Raw genomic sequence first — 14,763 nt, 5'->3', positions numbered from 1 at the left:
ATGTGATACACATTTAATGGCAATTCATAAATCAAGCAGTCTTGTGTGTTTTTCCAAAACCTATTTTAGACTTATTCACTGCAACCAACAACCTCAGATTTCTGGAAAATGTAGGTGTTTTTTTTTAAAATGTGCAAACCTGTCTTTCTTTGGAAAAAGTAAATGTTTATGACTCAAATACCTGCAAGCTGATAATCAAGAAGGCTTCCTCCCTAAGGGAGAAACTACGCCAGGAAATTATATTGTATGTTTGAAACTGGATCAGTCTTAGCCTTGACTTATATGGCACTTAGTTAATTTTTAAGTTCAAAGTGATTCTGGCTTTGCTTGGAGCAAGATGTGTATTTTTTTCCAGTTTTTTGAGGTTGGTTTCTGGCATGCAGTATAAGACAAAGAGCTCCTAATATTGAGGTTGGAGTGTCTTAATTAAGCAGTACGTATGCAGTGTGTTTATAGTAAAGAGTGATAGCTGAGTTCAGTTAAGTAGATGTTGGAACTTTAAAACTCAATATGTATTTATGACCTGTGCGATCCTACTGGTGCCAGCAGTGTTGCTTTAGGGTCTCTTCTATAATTCTTTGAAAGCTACAAATGTTTTTAAGCCAGCAAGCATGATAATTTAATGTTTGCAATATGTTGGCTCTATTTAGAGGTCAGATAAAATGAACTTTGTTTTCTTTTGTCTTGTGTTGGTCAAAATAAACTTTTTGCAGGCACAGTGGTATTGCTAGCTAAGAATCCATAAGTATAGGAAGTAAGGCTCTATTTAAGTTCTTGTTAGTGTAGAGTGAGTGTGCTTGTGTACATACAGCTGTGGAATGAATTCTTAGCGTTATGCTTCCAATATTTGAATAATTGCTTATGTTATTTTTTAAAAGTATAACTATTCTAGAAGCAAGCTTTCTCAAAAAGCTTATTTAAAAAAACAAAGCTTGAATATTAATGTACATAGGATTTTTCTTCCTGGTTTTTAAAACACTGCTTAAATTTACATAATACCATTGGCTTTTAAATTCTGAAATAATCACAGATAACTTTGCTTGATTGCCCTGAGTTCAGTTTATTTATTCATCTCTACCAAACAACAGAATGAATGTCAGACATCACATTTGGTTATATGCAACCTGTAAAGATTTGGCAAAAAAAGGAAAACATGGATAGAAAATTGCACAACTATTTTGAACACAATCTTGATGCCATTTCACTGTGCCAGTTAATTTCATGATCTGACTTCAAAAGAAAATAAAGCTCCATTTTTTTGTCTGACCCAAACATTAATTAGAGTTGCCATTCTAAGTTTGATAATACTAAGTTTGATAATATTAATAGAGGAAAGCAAAGCTTTTAAAATTTTTGAATCATTTCTTCAAGACACTGAGCAGCTTAAAATGAATATATGAAAAAGTTTACCTCTGAAATACGTGGTTTAACTGCAAATTGCAGTAAACAAGACTTTTATAAAGATCGTTGTTTATGTGCTGCAAAAAAAATGGTATACTCTGAACTGCAGCTCTTAATGCTCGGTGTCTTAACTTGGTTGATGGAATCTAGCTGGCTTTTGGGAGTTGAATTCAGGTGGCAAGGAAGGCTTTGCTGGAAGAACCCAATTTGAAGTAGATGTATTTCATTTGCTGGTTGAATAACATCTTATGTAATCCTATTCAGTTGCAAACTGAAGGGGAAGGAGAAGGTAAACACAAAACTGTTAACCATGTAGGATTTTTTTCTTTACAGTTTTGTGCACTTAACAGTTTAATTTACAGAATTTACTCCGGATATAAAGATTCTGTAACCCATGCTGTGGAATGTGTTTCTTCAGCAAAGTGTATATGTTTATGTTTTTTATCCTTAGCTTACTAGCCCCGGTCCAAAGCCTTCTAGCAGAGACAATTGAATCCTGTCAGGGATTGCTGCCAGGACATCGGAAGGATTTTTGACCAAGGTTTTCTAAAGCTCAATGTCACACCTGCCATATTTTTGAGGGGGTTTGGTTGCATAGTCCTAGCATTTACTGTTACTTTTGTGTTTTGTCTTTTTTTCCCTTCTTGTCTTTGTCTCTCTCTTCTCTAGAATTAAGCAGTGTTCACACTAGCTTTGAAACAGTTGACTGGGTAATACTTAATTCACACCTGGAATTGAAAGCGCATGTCATACCTGTTAACTTTTTAATAACGAAATAGTGTGGACACAGCATGTCTTATTGAAGATTAACCCCTTATTTTTAGAATACAAGAAAAATAATCTGCACTTAAAAAAAAAAAAGCTATGGTTGAAGCTAAGAGGGCACACTTGAATTCTGATTCATTTAATTTTAGGACCAGTTTTTAAGGGGTTAATCCACTTGGAGTCTTCATGCAAAAATCCACATATAGGAAAGTCTTTTAAATGGATATCCAGCCCAGATAAGCTCTCAATTTCTATAGCTGCTTCAGCATCTTCTGATGGCTTCAAGGTTGATTTGTAATGGGTACACTCTATCTCCCACTGAGGTCAATGACAAATCTCAAGCTTAATAGAGCTGGATCACCCATAATCTTGCTTGTCAATTGTATATGGGTCTCTGGATCATTGCATCTTTTTTTTTTTTAAAAAAAGTAGTGCTTCGAAATACAAGTGTTTTAATACAATTATTTAAATAATAATAATCCAGGACTTTAGTGATAATTAAACTGAGTCATTAACGCTATTTTCTTGCAAGTATTTTTTTGGAGAGTATAAATAGTTTTTATGAAACAAAGCTTGCTCCCACAAGCTATATAAAGTAGAATAAACTCTCCCTATTTTGTCAGAATTATGAACTGAACTTTAAATGTGTCAATTATCAAATCGTACTGCTGACTTTGGCCTCAGTTGACTCTTTTACCTTAAATTTTCTGTCCTTTCACTTGATACATCTATAATCCTAATGTCTTCTTTCATTTGCTTTGAAATCTCTCACTAATGTGACTCATTTTTCACTTCACTGTATCTGTATAGCCCATAAAATTCACCATGTTAAAATGGCATAAATCCCATTGCTAAAATGTTTAAGACTTGTATATCCCACTGGTAAAATATTAATATAAGCATAATCAAATGGATTTCCTATGAGAGGTGTACAATTCAGGCATAGCATACTAAATGAAATTGAAATAATTCTGTGCACAGCGGAAGTGTAATTTATATAAAATCTGGCTTGCATTCTCCTGACCTGTTTCTCTTCATTGATGGCTGACCTTCAAGCCAAATCTGTTAATATCTTGGTTTACGTTCTTTTCCTAGTTGATGTGTTCCATGAGTCTTTGATTTGCTGTTTTGAGTATGTTTGCTTAAATTAGACTACATTTTATTGTCCCATCTGCTGAATAATCCAGGCAAAGTCTGGTTGCATTCAACATTTATTTTAACAGCAATTTTGTATTGGCAGAAAATTAAAAAATATCTAGAAATACTCTTGGCTGCTCAGCAGGCAGTTACAACATATTTAGGAACAGTAATTATAACTGACACAAAATCCTTGTTTGGAAAATAAGAATTTACCAGATGCAGTGTTGTTCTTTCTATCACACTGCTGTTGCTTCTGCTTTTCCTGGTTTTGATTTTTCCTCTACTTCCTTCTCTTCAGACCCCTCTTTCTTGTTTTCTTCTGGTATACCCCTGGATGAAATTGGGATGGATATACACAGCATGCACCTTGGTGCAATAGGAGCCTAGAGGGTTTAAGAAATACAAAAATGTACAGGTGCTCTTGACTTGAATTTTACAAAGTATTTCACATCCCTTCAGACTCCATAAAACCAAAAAAACTGGATTGTTTCTATAAGTATAGTTTTACCTTGCCTTAATGGGAGGTATCCTAGTACATCATGGGTCTTGACTGCTCAGGAAGAATTTTGACCCATTAACTAGGACTAAGTCTGAGGTAGCATGCAGCCATTTTAAGTTGTCCCAACAAACACAGGGCACAATCCACTGGGAAGTTGTTCTGCACAAGCACCATTAAAATGGATGGGAACTTAACAGCAATGCCCATTCAGTTCAGTGGGGCCCACACAGAAGAACTTCACAATAGATTTTGCTCACAGTTTGTTGTAACTTTTGCTTCATTCAAGTGGATTTTTGTGTTCCTTCTGTCTTGTGTTTCCTGTGCTGGTGCACTGTGTCCAACCATTCTTCCTTCAACATTTTAATTTTAGGGGAAATTTATTTTTCCAGAGGATTTTTTTTTCACAAATAGATGGACATAAAAAAATAAGATTGAGAGCTAACCTTGTATTATGCTCTTGATTACCTTTTGTATTGGGCTTAATGACCACATACAGATTAAGGGATTATTACTACTGAATACGAATACATTGGAGATAGGGATTGCAATATAAATGGCACGTGTGACATGGAAGCTAATTTAAGGAAGTGTCTTGCTCACCTGGTCAAACACCCATTCCTCACTGCATTTTGCCAATTCAATCCATTTTAGATGTAACCTCGGGTATGGTGAAAGACCCACCGGACGTCTTGGACAGGCAAAAATGCCTTGACGCTCTGGCTGCTCTACGCCACGCTAAGTGGTTCCAGGTTCGGAACATCATTTTACTTTCTTCTTGTAGCCTTATGAGAGAGAGTAGTTCAGTTGTTCGGTTGGATGTTAAACTATGCGGAAAAACTAAAGGTTGCCCATAGTAAATATGTGTATATATATCTATTATGTGTACTCATATATAAAATTAAATGACATGGGGGAAATTAATTCATCTTGGAAGATCTGTATAGAAGAACCGCTTTATGCCGTTCTTGCCAATTTGACGTCAACTTGTTTTTCTGGCCACCGAGATAGCGAAGTTGAAAGCTTGACTCGCTTGGGGAAATTGTATGTTTTGTATTGGTAATGTGTTCCATAAGGCTGCAGAGTAACTTTGCTTTAAATAACAGAATGTGTGTTTAAAGCTTTGTGTATTAGATGTAAGACTTTTACCCTTTATTTCTTGAAGCTTATTAAGTGTAGGGAATGAAAGGTGAGAAACTATTTGGTTTGGTGACTTTGCACTCCAGCAAAGGTACGACAGAGAAACCAAACAGATTCCCATAGCCTTTCAGTCTCTCTACTTGTTAGCTCTTTACTCCTGTATTTCTATTATAGGAAGGTAATTGTATTTTCTGTACAAATGAACCAAAGTGTGCAGGAATTCAAGGGATATTAGTCTTGTATAACCTGTGCACCTTGACTTCTCAATTACTAACCTTGGCATAAAATGCTTCTGTAAATGGAAGCTCCTGGAATGTTTCATGTGGCTTGTTTCTTTTCTGTGTCTGAGCTTCCATTGAACAGTGGTGTTTTAGCTTCTCTAAGAGGCCTATTTTCTATTGGTGCTGGGATTGATTAACTTGATTTTGTATTGCCCTCAAGGCTAGAGCTAATGGTCTGCAGTCGTGTGTCATTATCATACGTATTCTTCGTGATCTCTGTCAGAGAGTTCCCACTTGGTCTGACTTTCCAAGCTGGGTAAGTGCTTCCTTTTTGTTTATTTCATTTATGAATAGTTTCCTATGAAGCATCTCTTAAGTCATTTCACAATGCAATAAAACAATTGCATACATAAAAACAGTTGCAAAACAAATACAGATACTGACTAGGACAATAATCTCCCTAGTAGCCTTGTTGAAAGAGGGAAATATTCAACAGACACCAAAATGACAATAGAGATTTCTGGTGCTCATTTCTTTTAAATGCTCCATACTTAATTTATTTGAAGGCATTCATTTGTTTCAGAAGTGAGGGTATCCATAACATCAGGACAAAGCAAAACATTTTGAAATACATTTTCCTCTAAAGAACCATGATGTAGGGCTAACGTGTGAGAGAGCTTCTGAACCAGAAGGCCTCATTCTCATTTTTTAAACAAGATTTACATACCATTTGATTGTTGTGAAACTCATAAGTGATTTACAAGAAATAGTAAAGTATCAATAAAAATGATAAAAAAACCAATTAAACATTTAATTGCCGATTCTCTGTGTTCTCAGAATTATGCATGAAATTCTTTTGAATATCCTTGCAACTTTGGAATTTGATACTTCACTTAAGCAGCTAGATTTATTTTCTGGCCGTTGTGATGCCTCATAGCTTCAATCCAAAGAGCTCCTTGTGCTTATACAACACACACATGTTGATTACATAAATCTGTATTTCCAGTAATTTTGATTTTATCTTTTTAAGGCATTTGGGCTAAAGAAGTGTATTTCCCTTTTTATATGCAGAGATCCCACTGACACAAAATATTTCTGCCTGATTTAGGGTGATTCCTCCCTCCTCTAGTGCCCCCACTTTTTATGAAGAGTCCTTGACCCTCTAGACGCAGTTTATGGGACATTCAGCAAGGGGGGGGGGGAATATGATACCTTAGGTACCTTAAGCCTAGTCACTTGGATTTTCACAAGAGACACTCTTAGCACTGCTATATTCGCCTGTGGTCCATCATCTGTCAATCTTCAGTATGGCAGTATCTGCACTTTTTGAATGCACTCCCAATGAACATCAGGCAGGCGCCTACAGTATTGTCATTTAGGTGCCTGCTTAAAACTTATTTGTTCACCCAGAATTTCCTGGGTAAATAGCTGTATTGATTTTGCACTTGTAATAATAATAATAATAATGATAAATTTTATATTTTGTTCTTAATGTTGGCAGTATAGAAATGCTTGCAAGTTATTAAACAAGTTGGTTAAGCAAGCTTCCCTATGCTTACACAACTATTGGATATAGCCAACATATTTTAAATTGCTAATGCTGTCCTTCAGGGGCAATTACAAAACAGTGCACAAAATAAGTATTAATTTTGAAGAATTTGAGGGGAGCCAGATCTTTCTAATGACTCTTGCATTCCTTTTATTTATGAAAATTTGCAAGGAGTGTGGGCCGTACAGAAGATGTCCCTGTAAGCTCTGCATCTAATGCAAAACACAGGCCCTTCACCTGTGGAATTCAGTGTTGTGCTATGACAACCATTCGGCCAGCAACAAGCATTTCAGCTGTCCAGATGGAACAATCTCCTCCTCCACAGCCATTTGCTCTTCTGGGGGTTCTCTTGACCCTGCAGAGCAAATTATGGAGGGAAAGCACTCTTGTACTAATGGGTTTCCCTGTGCTGGCTTCCGCTAGCACACTGGGGTAGTTAAATCCAGCCCATGTTACTGATAGGGCTCCACAGATTCTTGCAAACCTTGGATATGATCATTTTTTATGGTAACCACTGAGCTACTCCCAAGGCCCTTGGTATGTGCAGAAGCCTTAGAAGAGCAGGCGGTGAGCCCCTTATTTCCCAGTAAGCTTCAGAGATCCTCTGAAGCTGTGAATTTCTTGCTTGTTTTTTCTGAGCATCTTCAAAGACTGGTATGAAGTGAGAGACAGTCATTTATCTCCCCCCAAGTTCTCTGCAGTGTGCAGATTTGTAGTTTTGTTTTGTATCACCAAGGCTAGGTGGTGGTATCTGATAATCACATATATACCCCTGACTATTGAAACTGTATGCAAATATTTGTGTGTGTTGCCTTTGGCTTGGATTCTCATTTCTTGTGAATGGAACTTAGTTGATGCTCCTGTTGGCAGAAGGGAGGCAATGTTCACCAGTTTCCCTCTCCAGCCCCTTGGCCCCGCCATCTGTTATGGAGGGTCAGGGGGCTCTCTGGAATGGCATGGGACGTTGGAGAATACATGGGAAAGGGGAAATTAGTGAAAATCTGCAGAGGGGCAACTCGCAATCCAAGCATTTTTCATATCTTTGCAGCAGGACCCCATTTTCATGCCAAGATTGTATCTGATTCCAGCCTGCATTCATTTCCTTGGTTCATTTATAGGTTAAGCACATTTTTAATGAAAAAACAACAACACTAGACTCTATCGTGGCCTCCACTGAGAGAAACATGGCAGTGTGAATTGATATTGGCAACTCTTTTTTTTATTAAAAGGCTTTCTGCAGGTGTCAACAGTTGCTGTATTGGTTTAAACTTGCTTATATTTTCTGAGCTGCAAAGTTTTAAGACTGTGTTAACAGACAGCCATTGCTCATAAAGTTATCATGTGCTACTTACCAGCTGGTGGCATTCTACATTTCGTGTTTTAAACTAAAGTGTGGATAGTGGTTTATTGTTACATCTCTTTGCTTTATTTAGGCAATGGAATTATTAGTAGAGAAGGCAATTAGCAGTGCTACTGGACCACAAAGCCCAGGAGATGCCTTAAGAAGAGTGTTTGAGTGTATATCTTCAGGAATTATCCTTAAAGGTAAGTAGCAGTCATAGTCTACACTTGAAATACTGTATTAAACTGATTGGTTTGTCTACTTTACACATTATTTTGTTACAGTATAGGAAGAATGAAATAATACTATCTTCATGAAATTATTAAAAAGAAAAAAGAAAATAAAGTTTACTTTTTTGTTTATAGGTGGTCCTGGCCTTCTGGATCCCTGTGAAAAAGATCCTTTTGATACACTTGCTTTAATGACAGATCAGCAACGAGAAGACATTACTTCAAGTGCACAGGTAATTAAAAGTTCTCATAAAATAGTTAAATATAGTGAATATCTGATACACAAACTTCAAAAAAGAAAAAAAGAACCTAATCTGAAAAATGAATTTGCTTCCTATATGCTGTAGTTTAATTTCAATTTTCCATTTTAATTTTGTATTAAACGTACTAGGCACTTACACCGAAGAACATACACAAAAATACATCTTGAAATAGAAAAGGGGGAATCATATTAACATTTCTCTCTCTCTCTCTCTCTCTCTCTCTCTCTCTCTCTGTGTGTGTGTGTGAGAGAGAGAGAGAGAGAGCGCCCCTCCACCATAGCAGTAATAACAACGCTGGCAGCAGAGTAACAGAAACAAAAACTATACTCCCACCCAGTAACCAGCACAGCCCACCTCCCTAGTCCCTGTTGATGCACCTGTTGGAGTAGAGGAAGAATTACTAGGGTCTTTTACCAATTTTACAAATTACTGCTTTTCATTTTAAAGGATGTAAAGAAAAAGGAAATGCTATGTCAAAATTAATACCAAATGCACTTTTAAAAAACTGCTTGAAGTAATGATAAAAATCAGGAGCGATATTGATAGTGGCTAGTCAGGGAGTTACAATTCAGGGTAGCATATGGAAAGAGCCCAACTCATGTTATAGATCAGGGTTGGAGAACCTTTTTGGCCAGTGGGACAGATCTCTCTCTCTCTGCACCCTGCAGATCAACATTGACAGGTGCTTGGTTGGGGAGATAGTTATCAAGCGGGATTGAACTCCCTATGCATCAGCTGATGCACAGCAAATTCATTCCTGCTTCCTGTAGGATTTGGGTGCACCAGCACACCTGATCTGGTTTACACACACAAACCAAGCAGGATTGAACTCTGTGCTTCAGTCCTTTCCAACTGCAGTATGCAGCCATGTTTTTGCCTGCCCAACAACCAGTGTCACATGTGAGCCACATGTGGGGTAGCTGGATGAAAATGGTTTGATAGGCCAAATTTGGCCCATGAGGCAGAAGTTCCCATCACTCTTCTAGATAGTTTCACTTCTGAAGGCAGAGGAAATACAGCATTTTGCAACATATTCTACACAGGGGACCAATTTTGCTTCACTATGCAACTAACATTTTGTTTTCAAGGAACTTTCAGAAGCTATATCATTAATTGAAATTCTGTAAAGCTGTATGGTACATACAGAAGAGTTTTAAATACTCATATGTATGGTCTTGAAAGTGTCTTACTAAAATGAACATGCACCTATTTTTAGAAGTTTAAATAATTCTGATAACCTTTTTCCTCCTCCACAGTTTGCATTGAGACTCCTTGCATTCCGTCAAATACACAAAGTTTTAGGAATGGATCCCTTGCCCCAGATGAACCAGCGCTTCAATATTCACAACAATCGTAAAAGGAGAAGGGACAGTGATGGAGTTGATGGCTTTGAAGCTGAGGGGAAGAAAGACAAGAAAGATTATGATAACTTCTAAAAAAGAAAAGAAAATGTGTTTGGTGTTAACAGAGGCCATTTGTTCTCAGATTTTTTTCTCAATGTCTGTTAAATACATCCAGAAAAGTTAGAAAAATTACTTTTTGTGTGGCATTCACACCATTTTTTTTAGGATGTGCAGACTAATTATGGTAGAAAGAGATCACAAATGGAAACTATTCTGACTTCTAGTGGACCCCTCATTGTTTAGTTTCTAACTTCTAATGTATGATTGTTTTCTCTTCTTTACGTTATGTAGTACAATGTATACTTAAATTCCACTGTATTTAATACAGTGTTTTGTGCTTCAGTAGCTTTGTGTATTTTGCTCTTTTATTTAGAATTTTAAGTTACCATTGACACAAGCTGTAAGTTGCTTTGTATTAGAAAATGGTAAATACAGTCCTTCACTTAATATTTTATAGAACACTTTTTGTAAAGTGGGTCTGCAATATTATTTCTCCTAAATGTGAAGCGTTAACACAAACTTATCCTGCTATTTAAGTGCTTTCAATTAAATGTTTCTGCCAAATCCATGGCATTTGTCTCTTTAGTGATATAATGGTGTACTTAAGACAGATTTGTGTTACTCTAATCAGGTTTGTTGTTAGTTATGCATTAGCAGTATAAATGCTGAACATACACAGTTTGGATTTGCTGCAATTTTAGCAACAGCATAATTGATTTTAAAAATTGCATGACTTTGTTTTTAATAGAAGGGCTTTAAAAAAGTATCAATTTAGGTTTCATGCCTAGGTCTTTGTATGATTGACTTTGATATAGCAAGGCCAAAAAATAAATTTCTGAAATTTTGCCGAAAACATTAAGAGGGAGGGCATTTTTCCCTTTGGTAAAGAGCTGGCTACTTGTTTTCAAAGAGCTTATCAGTATGGTAGCTCTGGATTAAAATAATTGTTTGCTATATCAGTGCCTGTGAGATTGCTCCTTTTGCTATTTCCTTACCAAATTATTCAGTAACTTTCATTTTAGGTCTACAACCTGAACGTAGATACCAATCTTTCTGGAAATTTGAAGGTTGTTAAAGAAAATAGCAGAAAATTATTTGTGGCCATAGTGTATGCTTATGTCTCCTTCAAACAACTAAATATTATAGCAGTGCTGTAATTCAGGTCTACATCTGGCTGTTGATGTATGCTCTGGTACACAGATGTGATTTGTTACAACACTACAGTGGAATCTGCAAATAAAACTGAAATCTATTAAATGACTTAACATTCATTATACACGGGGAACATACACTTTGCTTTGTCTTTCTGAGTGGATTATGTTAGTTTTCAGCACATAGATTTAACATTGGCAACCAGTGGTGTCCATCCGCCAATGGAATATATTTCCACAGTGGCAGCTTCCCTTTCCTCCCTTCCTCCCCCCTAAATCTGCTACAGAGTCATCCATCTGAACCAATTACAAGAGAGGAGATTCTGACTAAACATCAGGAAGAACATCAGGTGCTGTTCAACAGTGGAACAGACTTCCTTGTGAGGTGGTAGACTTTCCTTCTTTGGAGGTTTTTTAACAGAGGTTGGATGGCCATCTGTAATGGATGCTTTCGTTGAGATTCCTGCATTGCAGGGGGTTGAACTAGATGGCCCTTGAGGTCCCTTCCCAACGTACAAAATATGATTCTGTAGGGTTGAGGGGGACCCTCCAGACCAGACTGTAGGGGAGGTTGCAGTAAGTGGGAACTCATGTGATATTTATGTTGCCCAGTGTTCCTAAAATTTCTTGAGAAATAGGAAATTGTAAATGGTTGACTGATTTCATCAGAGACCGCCATGTTCTGGCGCTCTTCAATTTTTGATAATTGCAAATCCTTCAGGCTGTATTTGTTTTAAATTCTTAACATTCATTAACAGACACGTGAGTGCAGTATATTGTACAAAGGGGGAAGTATCAAAGCTGAATCTTTTGAGCCATTATGACTATACCTAAAATATTAAATTTTATTCTCATTTAAGATTTGATGCATCATATTGGCTAGCAGATTGTTGTGAGTGTACCTGGACGTAGTCAGTTTTGGTAGCACAGAGACTTCAAATGCTGCTGGTTGGGATCTGAGTGTAAGGGGACTGGGATGTTTTTAAAAGAGCACACCTTTTCTAATCATAGGGTATTTTGCTATCTAAGGCCACATAGCATGTGGCTACTCTCCTCCCCCCCCCCCCAAACAAAAATCTGTGGTCACATACTTCCATGTCTTCACATTTCTCTTTTGGGCCTTCACATTATCCTGTGTGCTGCTTCTTCAGCATTGTGACAGTGGAGAAACATTTTTAAATTATTTTTTCCAACACTCATGCACTATAATAATACATGCAGGTTGTAGTGTTTTTTTTATCCACAGCATTTGGATTTTAGGCCAAATTTCTGTTTATTTTTAACAGAGTATGCTAAACATTGGCCCATCATTTAAGGCAGTGTTGGTAACCCGAGCAATAATTAACAGTGCAATCTTCTACATGACCATTTGGGGGAAAGTCCCATTGTGTTTAATGGGCCTTGTATTCCTTCCCATGACTACCAGTCTGGGTAGGCCAGTTGTGCCAGAGGCACTTAAGTAGGTCGTCACCACACCAGCTTGGGCTCCCTCTACCCCCAGATGGGAGCATTTTTGGGAATCCGAGGCAAATACTTAGGAGGGGAGGCTGAAAGCACCCAGCCTACCTGGCTGTCCCCTGAGCCCAATGTAGCTTGTTTTTACTCTGTCAAACCCCTCACACATAGCATGAACCAAGTCATTTTAGGCATTGGGGGGCCAGGGAATGTCAACTGAGGGAACGCACCCAAGACCGCAACAGCCTAGTTTATGATGAAAAAGATGGAACAAACAAGAGGAGGCCAAATGTTGCTTCAAGAAAATGCAAAGAACCTATACTGTTGCATCTACTTACAAAAACTTCTGGTCTCATGTTGCAGAATAGATGGTCAGCTGAGGGACTTTGGAGGACAAAAGGACAGTTGGGCAGTGATCATTGAAATTATTTCCGATCCAGGTGGGGAGACTGAAACCTTTCAGAGGTTAGGTGATGGACTATCAAGGTATTAACTACTGCATCTTCCTGCGAAATGGAGACTATTTTGTGCTATGTATATTCTAGAGGAGATATTCTCTGGTATACTCGGCCCACATTACAGGGTTCACCTCCAGGTAAGGGTACAGGATTGTAGCCTAAGTCTTAAGTACGCTGTTTCCAAATTCCAATAGAATGAGAACAAGATTTTCAAGGTGATAAACATTTTTTAATTGCTGGAGAAATTTCTCCAGTTAACAAGACCTCATCTGTTTTAAGTAATCCTACCTGAGTAAAACTTTGACTTGCCTTACTTGCCAGTTTAATGAATAAGTCAATTTCAGACATAATGGCTGCTGTTCAGGAAACAGGCTGGACATCTGATATTACAATGCTATTATGTACTGCTTGATAAGAAGCACTATGATGCAAGTCTTATCAGGTGGTCATGTTCTGTGATGCAAAAGCTTTACCTGTTGGAGGGAAAGGCATTTTGCATACAGTCAGGTGTATTACTGCACACATTCCAGGACTGAGCTCTTGGTACTCATGACTCCGCTTAAGATTTATGATTTCTGTCATTCTTCCTAGTGCTACTTAGGGTCAGATTGTTATCCAACACAATTGTCTCCTCCCAACAAATCCTGTACCACTGTTTGTACTGCCAGAACAAGACAAAAAACCCCGGCAGAGACAGGCAGTATCATGTTTGATAATACTATTTAATAAACTACATGAAACACATAGCTTTTCCTTAATATATTGGGCATCATGAAATCACTCACGGGACCAAATTATTTAAAACTTCTGTTATATGTCTTCTATTTTTCCATGATTGTTCTTACTTTAAGTATTCCTTCCTGTTCCCATAACTTCCTAATTGGCTCTTTCTTGGTTGTTTTCTTTTTTAACTCTTCCAACGTCTGGCATACAAAATCCCTGCTAGAGTTAAGTATATAAAGCTGGCGTGGAAAACCTTTCTTCCCTCAGATGTTGTTGAACTACAATTCCCATCATCTGGCCACCAATGAGAGACATTGTTATAGACTGCATAAGGTTGGGGAAGAAGAGAAGTAGGGAGAGACAAAGTGAGAGAAGGCTGTGGTAGCAAACTTTCGTTCTTTTGCATAAATTGATAATTTGTTTTACAAAGGCTCTTTGCCAACAGGGTGACATTCAGTCTTTGTATTTCTAATTAAAAGTGAAAACATCTTACACATCCTATCCACTCCCAAACAGCTGCAAGTCTCTCAAACAACTTTCTAAACAGCTGGGGCAATTCATTCAAAATTAATTAGCTGCTGAGCTATTAATTGTGACCAGGTGTTGCAAACACATCTCACCTGGGCTTCTGTTTCCAAGCAGAATAGATTTACTTACTATTAACCCCCTAGATTAGGGATGGAGAAACTTTGACCTTTGAGGTATTGTTGAACCACAGCTTCCCATAATTATTGGCCATACTAGCTGGAAGCTCAGCTGATGGCAGTTACAGCCCAAGAGCCTTACAACCTGAGTAGTTGAATGAGCACCTGCAATTATCAACCTGCCAACATACAGCATTAAAACCTTAAAGAGGCCCCCTTCTGAGTGCTTTACATAATTTTTTCAACTGGCACTTTACAGCAGCGGGGGGGGGGGAGGTGTGTGCGCGGGGGGGGGGCGGGACATGATTATTTCCTCAGTTTTATTATTGCAAAGTGTTTATTAGTTATTGCAAACAACCCCGGAAATACTCGTATGGAAGTG

The 14,763-nt window shown here is 37.7% G+C and overlaps 1 protein-coding gene and 1 long non-coding RNA gene across 4 annotated transcripts in view; one reads left to right on the top strand and one right to left on the bottom strand.

Moving 5' to 3' along the window:
• Positions 1-11,207, top strand: part of ZFR (zinc finger RNA binding protein) — a 33,599-nt gene extending 22,392 nt beyond the window's left edge. Inside the window, exons 16-20 of one of the 2 annotated variants that reach the window (XM_080973441.1) lie at positions 4,457-4,554; positions 5,384-5,479; positions 8,146-8,257; positions 8,420-8,517; positions 9,804-11,207. In XM_080973441.1, the coding sequence (XP_080829567.1) occupies positions 4,457-4,554; positions 5,384-5,479; positions 8,146-8,257; positions 8,420-8,517; positions 9,804-9,983 (584 nt within the window). In that variant the 3' untranslated portion in view covers positions 9,984-11,207. Of the gene's footprint in view, positions 1-4,456; positions 4,555-5,383; positions 5,480-8,145; positions 8,258-8,419; positions 8,518-9,803 lie in introns of those variants that run through there. The other variant, XR_013977601.1, reaches the window with a different exon arrangement.
• LOC308458797 lies at positions 2,592-9,918 on the bottom strand. Of its 2 annotated transcripts, none has more exons than XR_013977672.1 (2): positions 9,786-9,918; positions 2,592-3,689 (listed from the first exon to the last, which is right to left on the bottom strand). It is a non-coding gene; the product is annotated as an uncharacterized lncRNA (long non-coding RNA). The 2 variants fall into 2 exon arrangements; XR_013977673.1 differs by lacking the exon at positions 9,786-9,918 and adding an exon at positions 4,406-4,535.
• Positions 11,208-14,763: the final 3,556 nt, after the last annotated feature.

This window comes from Podarcis pityusensis (genome assembly GCF_964106645.2).
Source record: "Podarcis pityusensis genome assembly, chromosome: 11".
Lineage (NCBI taxonomy): Eukaryota > Metazoa > Chordata > Lepidosauria > Squamata > Lacertidae > Podarcis > Podarcis pityusensis.
The sequence above is the reverse complement of the archived record's forward strand: the minus strand, read 5'-3'. Positions and strand labels throughout refer to the sequence as shown.